Here is a 15,763-nt window from a genome sequence, read left to right on the forward strand (position 1 = left end):
CAAAATGCTTCAGAATATGAAAGGCAGCAACACAGGATGTACATCTTAGTTGGGAGGGTTCTTTGAACTTCTATAGGTGACATAGTGAAGGCAGCCATGTTTATACCTGCTTTTAAAAGTTCCAGCAGAAGTTATCCTGAGCAGAGGAACACCATAAGAGATTCCAACTGAGCATCTGAAAAGCTGTTGAACTAGTTGCAAGACAATACAGCCATGGTAAAATGGCCATACCTGAAAGAGAAGAAATTACTCCCCGGATTGGGGGGGTGGGGGCAGGGAGGAGTTGTAGGGTTGATTGCTTTGTGGGGGCAGGAGGGGGGGCTGTTGATCGGGGGGGTCAGTCATGCAGTGGGGGGTTTGGGCGCTGATCGGTTGAGGGAGAAGGGTATTGTAGGGGTTGATCGATGGGATGGGGAAGGATTGTGTGGGGATTGATTGATTGGAGTAGGAGTGTGTGAGGGTGGATCGGTTGGGAGGGGAAGGGGTGTGTCGGGGTGGATCGGTTGGGAGGGGAAGGGGTGTGTCAGGGGTGGATCGGTTGGGAGGGGAAGGGGTGTGTCGGGGGTAAATGTGGGTGTGAGGTATCCAATGGGGGTCCAGGGAGGGGCTAGATGGTGGGAGGAGGACAGTGTTCCTCAGTGCATCTTACTGAATTTATAATATGCAATTAGAAGTTAGAATAAAGATGTCAGCTGTAACTCTGAAACAAATTGTGGAAGAAAGGTAATGCATCGTAGAATATATCTGCTCTTGCCTGACATTTTTAAAAGTATCATTCACCTCAAAAAAAATTAATTAGTAAAAATAGTGATTTCTTTTGTCTTTTAACTCTTTCTGCTTTCTCCTCCACAATCAGATCACTTATGATCTTAATGGCAGAGCAAGCTTGAGGGGCTTGCTTCTGCTCCTAACTTACATGTTCACATCACCTCCGACAGTAAGTGCAGGGACCTTTTTGTCAAGACCATCTGATCAGCTGCCCCTCTTGCATTCCCCCTCCAAGTCTGCAGGGCCATGTTTCCCCTCAAGCTCCCTCCTTTCTTAGTCCTGACCTCTCGTCCTCCTTGTGTTTCTGTCCTGTCTCCCCTCATGTGTTTTCTGGGCTCATCCTGTCCATGAGACCCACCTCTTGCTGCTTTGATCCTATCCCCACTAAACTGCTGATTGCCGAACTTCACCTCCTGGTCCCCACAACAGCCACTTTTGTTCATGTTCTTTCTCTCCAAGTATTGTCCCTCTCTCTTCGAAATTTACTTTCATCACCTCTCCTTTGGAAAAGAAATCCTTGACCTCGCCACCCTTGCAAACTCTAACCTCCCATTTCTCTGCATGTTGTCATTTCCCAGCCTGAAACCATCTTTTCCAGTACTCCATATTTGAAAACCTCCAGTACATCCACAGCTGTTATTGAAGTTCCATTAGACACCCTATTGGGGACTGTGGCAAAGGTAAACATTCAGCCCTCATCTTGATGTGTTGGGGTGTGAAATGTGAACTAAAGCAGGCTTCACTAATTGCTTAGTTGGGTGGCTAGATTTCAAATAGCACATTGAACTGCTGGTAGGGAGCATGATTTTAAATTCCCTCCTTAATGTGAGGGGACATGATGGCAGCATAACTTCTCTCATTCTTGGTTAGCCATTTTGATGATGGGGAATTGCTGTGTTTTCCTGTTCATGGACAGGGTGGCAACCAATTTGGAACATGTCTTGTAAAGTCAGGAATTAAGTACTGCAATATAATTATCTGTGTTACCACATGACTACTGTTTTAGATTATTGGCCGGCAAGGCAAGGGAATAGTTTTGGCAATTTAAGGCAAATAATTTCTTTCTGACCAAAACAGAGGTTGGACTGCAATACTGGCATAAAAGTGAAAACATTGTGATTCAGGAAATGGTTAGTGAAAGTGAATGTGGCTTATAAATAATCAGTTTTATGATATGCTGAAGTGTTGGTTGCACATTGTACAGGTCCAGGTTCTTATAAACCTGCTGCAGCTTGATCTAAATTGGAGATTGGGATCACGTTTCCCTGCAGATTCTCATGCTATTATCAACTATGATGTGTACACATATTTCTAGGGCATGTTGCAGATTTCAATGCTGTAAATACTAGTCACAGCACAGGCATAACAAATACTGCAGGGTTTTTCCATTAAGAAAATATGATTCAGGAACTTGTAGTTTGAGATAAAATGCTGAGAGTTTTTAACAATTTTTGTTCGAGATGTGGGCATTGCTGACTGGGCTAGAAGAGATGTAGGATGTAGGAAAATCAGGAAATTACAGGTCAGTGAGTCAAACTTTAGTGGCAGTGAAACTATTGGAAAAATTCTGAGGGACAGAATTAATCTCACCCATGGAAGGAAGGATTGATCAAGGATAATCAGCATTGTTTTGTCAAAAGGAGATAATGTGTTATAAATTTGGCTAAATGTTTCGTGGAGATGGTTAGGTTTGTAGGGTAGTGAGGATAGTGCAGTTGAGGTACTCTGTATTGACTTCAGTAAGACTTTTGACAAAGTCCTGAATTGGAGGCTGATGAAGGTAAGATTCCATGGGATCCAGGGCAATTTGGCAAACTGGATCCAAAATTGGTTTTGTGGTAAGAGGCAGAGAGTGATGGTTGAAGGTTGTTTTTGTGACTGGAAGCCTGTGTCCAGTGGTGTTACGCAGGGATCGGTGCTGGGTCCCTCCTTGTTTGTAGTGTACATTGATGATTGGGATGTGAATGTTGGAAATAAGTAAGTTCACAAATTACACAAAGATTGGTGATGTGGTGAATAGTGAGGAGCAAATCCTTAGATTATGGAATGATATAGATTGGCTGATTAGATCGGCAGAACAGTGACAAATAGAATTTAACCACGAAAACTGTGAGGTAATGCATTTTGGGAAGGCTTACAATTTTAGGAAATATACAATGAATGGTTGGACCCTAGTAAATGCAGAGGATTAGAAGGAGCTTGGTGCGTGATCTCTGGAGACAGCAGGGCAGATAGATAAGGTGATTGAGAGTATTTGGGATTCTTGGCTTTATTAACCAAGGCTATGAATATAAGAGCAGGGAGGTTATGATAGAGCTGTATAAAACACTGGTTAGGCTACAGCTGGAGTACTGTGTACAGTTCTGGTTGTCACACTAGGAAGGAATTGATTGCACTAGAGAAGGTGCAGAGGAGATTCACCAGGATGTTCCCTGGGCTGGAGTATTTCAGCAATCAAGAGAGATTGGATAGGTTGGGGTTAGGAGCACTGAAGGCTGAGAGGGACCTGAATGAGGTGTATAAAATTGAGGGACATAAATCAGGTGGATAAGAAGGAACTTTCCCTTTAGCAAAGAGATCAATAACCAGAGGGCATAGATTTAATTTAAGGGGCAGGAAGCTTATAGGTGATGAGAGAAATCTTTTTCATGCAGAGGATGGTGGGAATCTGGAACTCACTGCCTGAAAGGGAAAAGAGTTTAAAGTTTTTGAAGTTTATTTATTATTGTCACAAGTGGGCTTACACAGCAATGAAATTACTGTAAATCCCTTCGTCATCACACTATAGCGCCTGTTCGGGGACACCGAGGGAGAATTAAACATGGCCAATGCACCTCACCAGCACATCTTTAGGACTGTGGGAGGAAACTGGAGCACCCAAGGAAACCCATGCAGACACAGGGAGAATGTGCAGACTCCACACAGACGGCGACCTAAGCTGGGAATCAAACCTGGGTCCCTGGCACTGTGAGGGAGCGGTGCTAAACGTTGTGCCACCCTGAGAACCCTCTCAACATTTAAGAAGTATTTAGATGAGTACTTGAAATGCAAGGCTATGGGCTAAATGCTGTAAAATGGGATTAGAATAGATAATTCTGTTCTAATCCTGTTGGTGGCTGTGCCAGCTGCCAGTGGGCTGAAGGGTCCCTTTCTGTGCTGTAAAGGTCTATGACTGACAGCAGGAAGCTGCTCAATTTGTTTACTTTCTGCTTAAATAGTTCAAATTTTGCCAAGAAAATCTAAAAATCTGTCAAATCTGCTAGAAAATTAGTTATGGTGTTATTTTACGTGATGTTTCAACTAATAATTATATTTCCACTATTATTTTAGCTTTGGAAGATCGCTGACTGCCAACTCTGCAACACTTGAGTACAATCATGTCATATGATGATTCAGTTGTGAATGAAGCACCCAGTGATAGCTTCTGGGAGGTATGTTTGAACTGCTATCTTCCTTATGTTCCATCCTGGATCCGACTAATTCTAATGTCATTGCTTTCTCAAGTCATCTCTATTGTTCATTAGGTTGCTTTTCATTGTCAAAATATTGTAAAGCACGATATAGCACAAGTTTACTTGTACATGAAGAACAGCAAGCAGATCAATAATGTTTAAAAACTTAGAAAGTCATCACCTGCGTTCATGATGCTGTTGAAAGAAGTTGATAAAGGAGGGTAGGAGAAGCTATGAGGCTGGGCTAGCACTTAATATAAAAAAGGATAGCAAGAGTTTTTATAAATATATAAAAAGGAAGAGGCTGGCTAGGGTGAACGTTGGTCCTTTAGAGGATGAGAATGGGGAGCTAGTGGTAGGGGATGGGGATATGGCTAAGGTCTTGAATAACTTTTTTGTTTCTGTCTTCACGGAGGAGGACGTGAATAATTTGCCGGGTGTTAGCGATGGAAAGGTGGTAGGAATGGAGGGTCTTAATGACATTACTGTTACTAGAGAGGTGGTGCTCGACAGACTGGAGGGGCTGATTGTGGACAAGTCCCCAGGACCGGATGGAATGCATCCGAGGGTTCTGAAAGAAATGGCGGAGGTTATAGTGGATGCCTTGGTGGTTATTTTCCAGACGTCGCTGGATTCCGGGGAAGTGCCGGAAGATTGGAAAACGGCTAATGTTACGCCGTTGTTTAAGAAGGGTGCCAGGCAAAAGGCGGGGAATTATAGGCCGGTTAGTTTAACGTCTGTGGTAGGTAAAATGTTAGAATCCGTCATTAAGGAGGAAATTGCGAGGCATCTTGAAGGGAATTGCTTGATAGGGCGGACGCAACACGGTTTCATTAAAGGGAAGTCGTGTCTGACAAATTTACTGGAGTTCTATGAGGATGTGTCTAGGGCAGTGGATAGAGGAGAGCCGGTGGATGTGGTCTTTCTGGATTTTTCAGAAGGCGTTTGACAAGGTACCTCAAGAGGTTATTGCAGAAGGTCAGGGGACATGGAGTTGGGGGTAGGGTGTTAGCGTGGATAGAGGATTGGTTGTCAAATAGGAGGCAGAGAGTGGGGGTCAATGGGTGCTATTCGGATTGGCGGTTGGTGACTAGTGGGGTGCCCCAGGGGTCGGTGCTGGGGCCTCAGCTATTTACCATTTATATAGATGATCTGGAGGAGGGAACCGAGTGCAGGGTGTCGAAATTTGCTGATGACACCAAGATTGGGGGAAAGGCAAATTGTGCGGAGGGTGTGGAGAGTCTGCAGAAGGATCTAGATAGGCTGGGTGAATGGGCCAGGAAATGGCAAATGGAATTGAATGTTGGCAAGTGTGAGGTGGTCCACTTTGGTAGGAAGAATGGTAGGAAGGACTATTACTTACGTGGCGAAAAACTGCAGCAGGCGACGGTGCAGAGGGACCTCGGGGTCCTTGTGCATGAGTTGCAAAAACCCAGCTTGCAGGTGCAGCAGGTGGTCAGGAAGGCGAATGGGATGCTGGCCTTCACAGCGAGGGGGATTGAATATAAAAGTAGGGAGGTCTTGCTGCAGCTGTATAGGGCATTGGTGAGGCCGCAGCTGGAGTACTGTGTGCAGTTTTGGGCGCCGCACCTGCGCAAGGATATTTTAGCCCTGGAGGGAGTGCAGAGGAGGTTTACTAGGCTGATACCGGAGTTGAGGGGATTGAGCTATGAGGAGAGGCTGAATAAACTGGGCTTGTACTCGTTAGAGTTTAGAAGAATGAGGGGAGATCTCATTGAGACGTATAAGATGATGAATGGGATGGATAGGATAGAGGTGGAGAGAGTCTTCCCGCTCAAAAAAGGCAGTAGGACTAGGGGGCACAGCCTCAAGATAAAGGGGAGGTGGTTTAGAACGGAGTTGAGGAGGAACTTCTTCACTCAAAGGGTGGTGAATCTCTGGAATTCTCTGCCAGTTGAAGTGGTGGAGGCTGCCTCGCTAAATATTTTTAAGAAGCGGGTTGATGGGTTTTTGATAAGCGAGGGGATTAAGGGTTATGGGGAGAGGGCAGGAAAGTGGAACTGAGCCACGACAGATCAGCCATGATCTTATTGAATGGCGGGGCAGGCTCGAAGGGCTAGATGGCCTACTCCTGCTCCTATTTCTTATGTTCTTATGTTCTTATGCATGCAGTTTAGCTTCAATCATCAAATTTGTTGTTCTTGAGTAGTGGGGAGAAGATGGTGTGTACAGTATTGAGATGTTACAGCTGTGCAAGGAGCTTCCAAATAGCCGTTTTATGTGTCATGAAGTGTCGACGGTTTCCTCCAATCTCCCAACATTTTTCTCTGATGTCTTGGATTCTGTAGCCACTGTAAGGGTCTTTGTCTGCTGAGCAATCTCACCTTTATGCCTGAACTGGGCTGTTTATCTGTCATTCCTTCTGGACACCATGTTGCCATATTAGAAACACAGAAAATAGCAGCTGGCATAGGCCATTTGTCTCTTCGAGCCTGCTTCACCATTCACTATGATCTTGGTTGGTCCTCTAACTCAACATCACACTCCTATGCTCTCCCCACATCCCTTGATATCTTTATGTCTAGAAATCTATTTTCTTCTTAAATATGTTCTGAAACTTGGCCTCCAAAGCCTTACCTGGCAGAGAATTCCACATGCTCACTATGCTCTGAGTGAGTATGTTTCTCCTCATCTCAGTCCTAAATGGCCTAGCCCGTATCTTAAAATTGTGGCCCCTTGTTCTTGACACTCCACCCCCCACAAAGCATGGCACTTTCAGTAACACAATGTGCACCAGTGAGGACATGAGAAGTGCAGGCAGGAGGAACTGAGCAGACACGAGGAACGAAACAGCCTCCTTTAGTGTACTATTCTATGATTCTATTAATGAATAGGTTTGCATCAGGGTGAGTTTGACTTGGTAACAAGCAGATGAAAACTACAGTGTTACTTTTTTTTGTACAAAAGTCAGGGATTGATGTTCACATGAGATCGACCATTATGAAGTATATATGGTAGGTTTCTTGTGAAAATTAAAGTAACAAATTATTAATGAATCTCATTGCTAAATATGTTTGCATAAGTTTACTTGGTTTCTATTCAATACTTTGAAACATAACAAAGTATCATTTTGGCTTTTGGCTGAATAGAAGAAGAAAACGGAAAACTCGATTGGAGGAAACGTCAACACTTTCATCTTCTGAAGAGTACATGGAAAGTTTTTAATGATGTAGTATTGCCAGAGGTACAGCTCGGACCTTTTTAAGTGGTATATGCATTTCTAGTAGTTGCATCCCTGCTGCTGGAGCGTATTTCATTTAATATTATCTGATCAAGGTCTCAGTCACCAATTACATCTGATATTGAATACAATGTTTAAGTAATTACCCGCACATACAGAGAAAACATACAGGAAAATATCATGTAAATTTCCCGAACTCTTGCTCTGTATCAATCGATCTCATTAAAAACCAACAGGTTTAGTGTCATTTAGCTGCAGTGATATTTTGAAAAGAAGTTTTGGCACAATGCTAACATTTTGGAATACTCCATTCTGTAAATACAAAGCACTGTAAATGTGATGCTTATGGCATTAATTGTTTTGCAACAGTGTTGAAAAACATACATATTACTATAAAATATAGTGTTTTTCACCACTTTGCGGGGAATTAGGAACATTAGCCTGCATGTTTTAATCACTATTATAAAGAGCTAAATTTGTCTTGCAGCTTGTATCATCTGGAAGTAGTACACCAATGAACAAAAATCATTGCTGTTTGGCACAGCTTTAGGGAAGCTTTAATAGTTGGGGCAGTGTCATTAACTTTGAAAGATAAGCAAAGACCTCATTTAAGATCAAGCAAGTGAAACCATGTTTGCACAGTGTGCTTTTTTGTAGTCTTGGATCATTATGGTCCTATCCCCATAATTATGCTTCTTAGATGAGAGTAGAAAATGTTAGAAATGCACAACAAATCCATCCACATCAGAACACAAGAAAAGAAATATTCAGGTTTTGGAAACTTGGTAGAATTAGTTCTAACTGAAATATTAACTCAAAAGGCACAGTAAGAAGTCCCACGACACCAGGTCAAAGTCCAGCAGGTTTATTGGTAGCATAAGGCACAAGCTTTCAGAGCGCTGCTCCTTCATCGGGTAACTGGGAGTTCTGTTCACAAACAGGGCATATAAAGACACACACAATTTACAAAATAATGATTGGAATGCTATTCTTTACAAATAATCAAGTCTTGAAGATGCAGACAATGTGAGTGGAGGGAGGGTTAAGCATAGGTTAAAGAGGTGTGTATTGTTTCCAGCCAGGACAGTTAGTGAGATTTTGCAAGCTCAGGTAAGCCGTGGGGGTTACAGATAGTGTGACATGAACCCAAGAACCTGGTTGAGGCCGTCCTAGTGTGCGGAGCTTGGTTATCAGTTTCTACTTAGCGATTCTGCATTGTCGTGTGTTGTGAAGGCAGCCTTGGCAGAATGTTTTCCCAGAGATCAGAGGCTGAATGCCCATGACTGCTGAAGTGTTCCCCAACAGGAAGAGAACACTCTTGCCTGGTGATTGTCGAGCGGTGTTCATTCATCTGCTGTTGTAGCATCTGCATGGTCTCCCCAGTGTACCATTCTTTGGGACATCCTTTCCTGCAGCTTTCAGGTAGACAACATTGGCCGAGTTGCAAGAGTATGTACTGTGTACTTGGTGGATGGTGTTCTCACGTGAGATGATGGCATCCATGTCGATGATCCATGTCTTGCAGAGGTTGCTGTGGCAGGGTTGTATGGTGTCGTGGTCACCGTTCTCCTGAAGGCTGGGTAGTTTACTGCGACAATGAACTGTTTGAGGTTGTGCAGTTGTTTGAAGGCAAGAAGTGGGGGTGTGGGGATGGCCTTGGCGAGATGTTCGTCTTCATCGATGGCATGTTGAAGGCTCCGGAGAAGATGTCGTAGCTTCTCTGCTCCAGGGAAGTACTGGACAACGAAGGGTACTCTGCCCATGTGTCCCGTGTTTGTCTTCTGAGGACGTTGGTGCCGTTTTTTGCTGTGGCACATCAGAACTGTTGATTGAGTGGAGCGCCATATGCTATTCTTATGAGGGTATCTTTCAGCATCTGGAGGTGTCAACTCAAAAGGCTACAGGGAATGGATAAGGAATAACATTTTCAGAAAATCAGCTGAGATGCAATGGCTAGAGTGAAGATGTCCTAAGCTGCAAAACTTGATAAACTAAGGTAACGTGAGGTGATATTTTTCAGCACACAGTTACTTGTAAACTGGAGCTTTGCAGATTGCTTTCTTAGAAGCTCTGATTTGCTTTGAGGACCGTGAGATCATGAAGATTTGAATCCGATTTGTCCTTCTGGCTGCTGAAATTGCAGAAAAAGAAGCATTGGAAATATGGGAGACAAAAGCAAAAGTTGTTACTGTAGAAATTACAGTGTCAATTAAATAGCAATTGACAAAGGAAGAAAGTTTAACATTTAACTTATTAACATTTCCTCCTCCTGAATTTTTTTTTGAAGGGTCACACCTAAAATGCCATCCTTTGTTGCTCTTGTGAATGCTAATCCAGCCAGAGCATATTTTGAGCAGCTTCAGAATATTTTCATTAAATATTACATGGAGTCACCAGCTCCTCCTCTTGTATATTTTGTGTTTAGATGGTTGAATGCTCTTTTAAATGAACCAAACTCCACTATTGCTAGCGTTAGTCTAGTACCGCACCTTAAGGGCCATTTTTCATCTGAGAGCCTGACATGCTATTCAGCAATGGAGGGGGAGGCAACACAACCAATCCTGACCCTGCCTGCCTAGTATTTGGTACAAATCACTAGTTGGCAATTCAGAACAGTTGTACCAACTAATTACCTCTGTTTCTAATTTCTTGGGAATAGGGAGAATAGTTACAGTAATTAGTAGTGTTTGCTATATTTGCATAGCTCGTCACCTTTAATCCACCAAAATATTTTGCATTTTTTTTATATAGAATCATTGAATTGTTACAAAACATGCTAGAAAAATGGTAATGACATGAAAACATGACAATAAATTAGAACGTTTTCTGTTGGTTGTATATTTTAAAAATATTTGGAAAATGTAAATTGCTTAAGGCAGTGATAATTCGGTTATGCTAATGGCTCTGAACTGTAGGGGTTCTATGTTTTTATTGGTGTCCTCTCATCCTTGGCCCTTCTGCCACTGGGAATAGTTTCTCTCTATCCACTCTGTCTCGATCCTTCATGATTTTGATTAGCTTAAGCAAATGTCCTCTCAACCTTCTCTGAGGAGCTTACTTCTCCAACCCACGCATCTCCAATCTATCCTTCTCCTAAATCTTTCTGCACCCTCACCAAAGCCTTCATGTCCTTCCTAATGTGCAGTGCCCAAAGTTGGGATGGTACTACAGTTGAGGTTGGCACAGTGCTTTGTAAAGATTCTGCATAACTTCCTTGTTTTTGTACTCAATGCATCTATTTATAAAGCTCATGTTCCCAAATGCCTCATTAACTAGCTGTTTCCAACTTGTCCCACCACTCTCTAAAGTTTATGCATGTACACCCCAAGTGCCTTTATTTCTGCATCCCCTTTAGAATTGCACCCTTTACATTAATGCCTCTCCTTAGTTTTCCCACTAAAACTAAATTTCAACTGCTATGTGTCTGCCCATTCCATCAACCTATGTCATCTTGTAGTCTATTACTATCCTATTCAACTTGTAATTTGTCCACATTATAACTTGCACACGCATAAATGAGGAACAACAGTGGCCCCAGTATTTATTGATCTCTGGAGATCTCCATCTTCCCCCAGTCTGAAAAACAACTGTTTACCACCAGTTTTTGTTTCTTGTTATTCATTTAACTTTGTATCCCTGCTGCCACTATCTCTCTAATTCCATGGGTTTCTAGCTGGCAGGACTATAATGTGGTACTCTTATCAAATGCTTTTGCAAATCCAAATGCATCCCATCAACTGTAATACCCTAATTAGCCTATGTTGTTGCATCTGTTTTATTTTGGAGATGCTGATTGAGGGTTAAACATTGGCCAGAAAACCAGAGAGAAGTCTGCCCAATACTACTTCAACATAGATTCATTGTATCTACATTGTCCACTTGAGAAGACAAACTGAGGTCTTGGTTTAATGTCTCATCCAAAAGATGGTGCATGCAAGTGTGCAGCACTCACTTCTATACACTACGTGGAGTGGGTGGAGGATAGGTATATGATCTTTCAACTTTGAGTCAAAGGCAAGAATGCTACCACTGAGCCAAAGTTTAACACTTCATGCTAATGTGGTGCAGTTGACTGTTTAATTTTCGTTGCAGTTAGCCACCTAACACCAATAATTTTTTACCAAGTACTATTAAACTATTATTCCTTGCTTTGTATAGGTTGGAAATTATAAGCGCACAGTAAAGCGCTTTGACGATGGCCACAGACTCTGTAATGACCTCATGAGTTGCCTCCATGACCGTGCTCGGATAGAGAAGAGTTATGCTCAACAACTTACAGAATGGGCCAAAAAGTGGAAACAGATATTAGAGAAAGGTAAAGGTTAAGTTTTTGCCTTATTATTATTCATATTAAATTGTTTTGAAAAGGCTTTATTGTCAATTAAAGCTATATATTACATATTTTTTGGTTATATTTAGTATTTGAAACTTTTTTTTAAGTTTGTTTATTAATGTCACAAGCAGGTTTACATTAACACTGCAGTGAAATTACTGTGAAGATACCGTAGCGCCACTCTCAGGTGCCTGTTCGAGTACACTGTGAGAGAATTTAGCATGGTCAATATACCTAACCAGCATTCAGTGTTATCCACTTTTAAATATGTTGAAACTATGCAAAAGATTGGAGATTCTTAAACTTTTTCTGTTTTCCATAATCTTTTCCATTGGTTCAATTTGCCTGATTCTGATCCTGCTCACAAGCTGGCTACACCCAAGGTCAAATTAGAAAGATTTCACCAATTGCACCAGGCCAGAAAGCTTCTCAAATTGTTTTTTTACTTTGTGATTTTTAAATCCAGTTCCCCGCAGTGGAGGGCTGGACATCTTTACTAAAAATACAATCTTTGTGGTGATCCAACCCATATTCAGCTATATTAATATATCTCCATCAGGTTACTCTAAAACACATCATATTAACAGGAAGAAGAAAAATAAACAATTGTGTTCTATTATGCCATCTGATTGTGCTGGTGCATTGAGACCTTGAACGGGCATGCTTTTTCAAATTTTTTCTAACTGCGCATGCACGGTTCAGTACTCTGATAGTTTTGGGCGCGCTAAGCCCTGCCCACAGCATCTTAAAAACCCACGACTACTTCCATCTAGAAGGACAAGAGCAGCAGATATGTGGGAACATTGCACCTGCAAATTCCCCTCCAAATCATCCTGACTTGGAAATATATCACTCTCCTTCACAGTCGCTGGGTAAAAATTCTGGAATCCACCCCCCAAAGGCATTGTGGGTCAACCCTTAGCACATGGACTGCAGCGATTCAATAAGGCAGCTCACCAGCACCTTCTCAAGGGCAACCAGGGATGGGCAATAAATGCTGGCCAACCAGCAACACCCATGCCCCATGAATGAAACAAAAAACTTCTCCTAATTCCTATCTCGTGAGCACAGAGGACCAACGTATGCTGTGTCATTAGCATTGTATTATGTAGGTTTGATCTCCTCATGATGAGGAGTTTTTAATGTCCCATTAAAATGCCAAATTGGAAATGGAAACTTGGAAGAGTTTTTGTTAACCTCTACCATGCAACTCCTGGTTCCGAGTGCCATTCACACAAGCTGTGTGGAGATTGATGATGCAGGTGGCCAATGTGCATGAAAGAAATTGGAGCATAGGTAACAATCTTTAAAGCTCTCACAAAATTTGCAGCAAATATCCCACTTGCATTTTAAACACTGTCACCTCTGCTCATGGTAAAGAAAATAGTCTTTTGCAGTAACTTGTATTTATATTCTAAAAATGAATGTTGTCTACCTCACTTGATCAAGTCTTACCCAATTCTAACTTTATAAGTAGTTGATACCTGGGATTGATGCTCAGGGTAGAGAACAGTTGTTTAATTTCATAATACAATGAGAGCTCCTGACTCAAACCAGTACACTAATCTAAACGGATACTTTAAGGATTTTTCCATAAACCATGTGGAGGCTGCATTTCCAATGTAATCAACTGTGTCTCCTGTTGCCACCTCACGATAATTGGAGGCCCGAGTACAGTTGAGCTTTGTCCAAATTATATTTTTGTCCTTTCTGTTCAAATCATCCTTTTTGCATTATTTAATAGAAATATAATTTTGTATTAAGTAAAATTGAAGTTGTGTGGATAATGTAATATTTTGGGGAATTGCTTAGAATAGCCAATATAATTCATACATCTGCTTGAACCTTTTTATATCTGTTGACGTATGATATTGCAGGACCACAGTACGGAACTTTAGAGAAAGCGTGGTTATCGTTAATGACTGAGGCAGAAAAGGTCAGTGAGTTGCACCTAGAGGTCAAGTGTGCATTGATGAGTGAAGACTTTGAAAAAATCAAGAACTGGCAGAAAGAGGCCTACCACAAACAAATGATGGCAAACTTCAAAGAAACAAAGGAGGCAGATGATGGATTCCGTAAGGCACAGAAGCCCTGGGCCAAGAAATTGAAGGAGGTAGGAAGTAACAAATGGTTTGTCAAAATTGGACTATAATTAGCATTTCACAAACATTTTCAAATGCATTCTGAGAAACACATTTGAAGTGAATTTCTAGGTTCGGAGTGAAGACAACAAAAGGAGAGGAAAACCAAAGTTCTGTCTTCAATCTGGACACAGAGTGAGGAAGAATCATGTGATTTATCTTCAGATGAAACTGTTTGAGGGAAATTGACAGAGGACCACTAATGAGTTTCTTGTCCATTCTTTCTGCCAGAAGAGATGCAGAGAAATCTATCATACAGTTATGCCCTATAAATTTAAGATTAGCACAAAGGCGAATATACTGGCACAAAGGCTCTGAAAGGAAAGTGATATTTTCTGATCCTGGCTTACTCCAGTGCAGAGTGAAACCACTTTCATCAACACTGTAATTTATTGTATGAATGCCTCCAAAAATGTAGGAAAAAGATGTTTAAAAGAAAAATTCCGCAAACCAAAAAAGGAAGTGTGTTCATAGGATGAGAAGAAGTAAACGGAGTGAGAGGAAGCCCTTGTTTTGCTTCAGTAAATTCCATGTCATTCTAGCAGTAAATTGCCGATAAAGGTAAACCGTTCAAGAATTCTATAAGAATAAATCTCATATTGAAAACAATTGCCATAAAATTTTATTTGTTATTTGATCAGTGTTACAAATTCTTACCCAGTTTTGCCAAAAATGTCCTTTTATGGCCAGAGTTTTACATGTGGTAATTCACAAGCTGTATCTTGCTTGTTTTATTTTTAAAAGGAAAGTTTAATTGATAATTAACTAAACAACTTTTTTGCTTTTTTGAGGTGGAAGCTGCCAAGAAGGCCTATCATCTAGCTTGTAAAGAAGAAAAAATAGCAATATCCAGGGAATCAAACAGCAAAGCTGATTCAAATGTAAATCCAGAACAGCTGAAGAAAGTGCAGGATAAAGTAGAAAAGTCCAAGCAGGATGTTCAAAAGGTAATAATATGCTACTATTTTATGTACTCAAACTATCCCAAGGTGACAAATTGCATAACACAGTAGAATACACAACCATTTGCATTCCATAGATCATACTGTTGTGCAATGGATGGATATGCCAAATTGCAGAGTAATATTTTGGTATTTAAGATGTACTCGAAAGAAAATATAGATCACTGAGAGGAAAGCAGGAATACTATCCTCAATTGGCTGAGACTTCAGAGTTGAGAAATTCCACTATTTGACTTTAATTTTGACTTCTAACTAAATGGAGTACTGCCCTTTTAATTTCTTTTTACCCTCTGGCTCCTCCCGACCACTGCCATTTTCAATGTGACCATAAGGCAGAAAGAGAGAATCTCAAAGCCTGCAAAATCTCTGCCAGTGATTAAGTGGGGAGCAGGCTTGGGGGAGTCACCACTCATCCCATAGGGAGAGCGCACTCTACTACTGGCCACTTGGTGGAGCCCAGGTCTTAGCAGCATGATGGCACAGTGGTTAGCATTGCTGCCCCACAGCACCAGGGGCCCAGGTTCATTTCCTGGCTTGGGTTACTATCTGTGTGGAGTCTGCAACTTCTCCCTTTTACCTGCGTGAGTTTCCTCCAGATGCTGTGGTTTCCTCCCCTAGTCTGAAAGACGTACTGTTTATGCGCGTTGGCCATTCTAAATTCTCCCTCAGTGTACCCAAACAGGTGCCAGAGTGTTGCGACTAGGGGATCTTCACAGTAACTTCATTGCATTGTTCATGTAAGCTTACTTGTGACACTTTAAACTTTAAAGAACAGTGGTGCTTGAGTATGAGTAGGGTTTGGCAGGGCCAGTTGATGGGTGAAAGCTAGGCTGAAAACTAGTAGATTATATAAAATAATATTTTTATGAAGTACTTTAAAAACACAGATTTTCATATTATACAGT

The 15,763-nt window shown here is 41.6% G+C and overlaps 1 protein-coding gene across 10 annotated transcripts in view; it reads left to right on the top strand.

Annotated features, from left to right (window-relative positions):
- The window catches only part of LOC145344105 (protein kinase C and casein kinase substrate in neurons protein 2-like), a 100,026-nt gene that overhangs the window by 45,011 nt on the left and 39,252 nt on the right, over positions 1 to 15,763 (top strand). For all 10 annotated transcript variants that reach the window (XM_080190949.1, XM_080190946.1, XM_080190943.1 and 7 more), the window contains exons 2-5: positions 4,099 to 4,199; positions 11,581 to 11,737; positions 13,633 to 13,868; positions 14,688 to 14,843. In XM_080190949.1, coding sequence (XP_080047075.1) covers positions 4,146 to 4,199; positions 11,581 to 11,737; positions 13,633 to 13,868; positions 14,688 to 14,843 — 603 coding nt within the window. In that variant the 5' untranslated portion in view covers positions 4,099 to 4,145. The remainder of the gene's footprint in view (positions 1 to 4,098; positions 4,200 to 11,580; positions 11,738 to 13,632; positions 13,869 to 14,687; positions 14,844 to 15,763) is intronic.

This window comes from Carcharhinus amblyrhynchos, chromosome 6 (genome assembly GCF_965287045.1).
Source record: "Carcharhinus amblyrhynchos chromosome 6, sCarAmb.v2.hapA, whole genome shotgun sequence".
NCBI classification, from domain to species: Eukaryota; Metazoa; Chordata; class Chondrichthyes; order Carcharhiniformes; family Carcharhinidae; genus Carcharhinus; species Carcharhinus amblyrhynchos.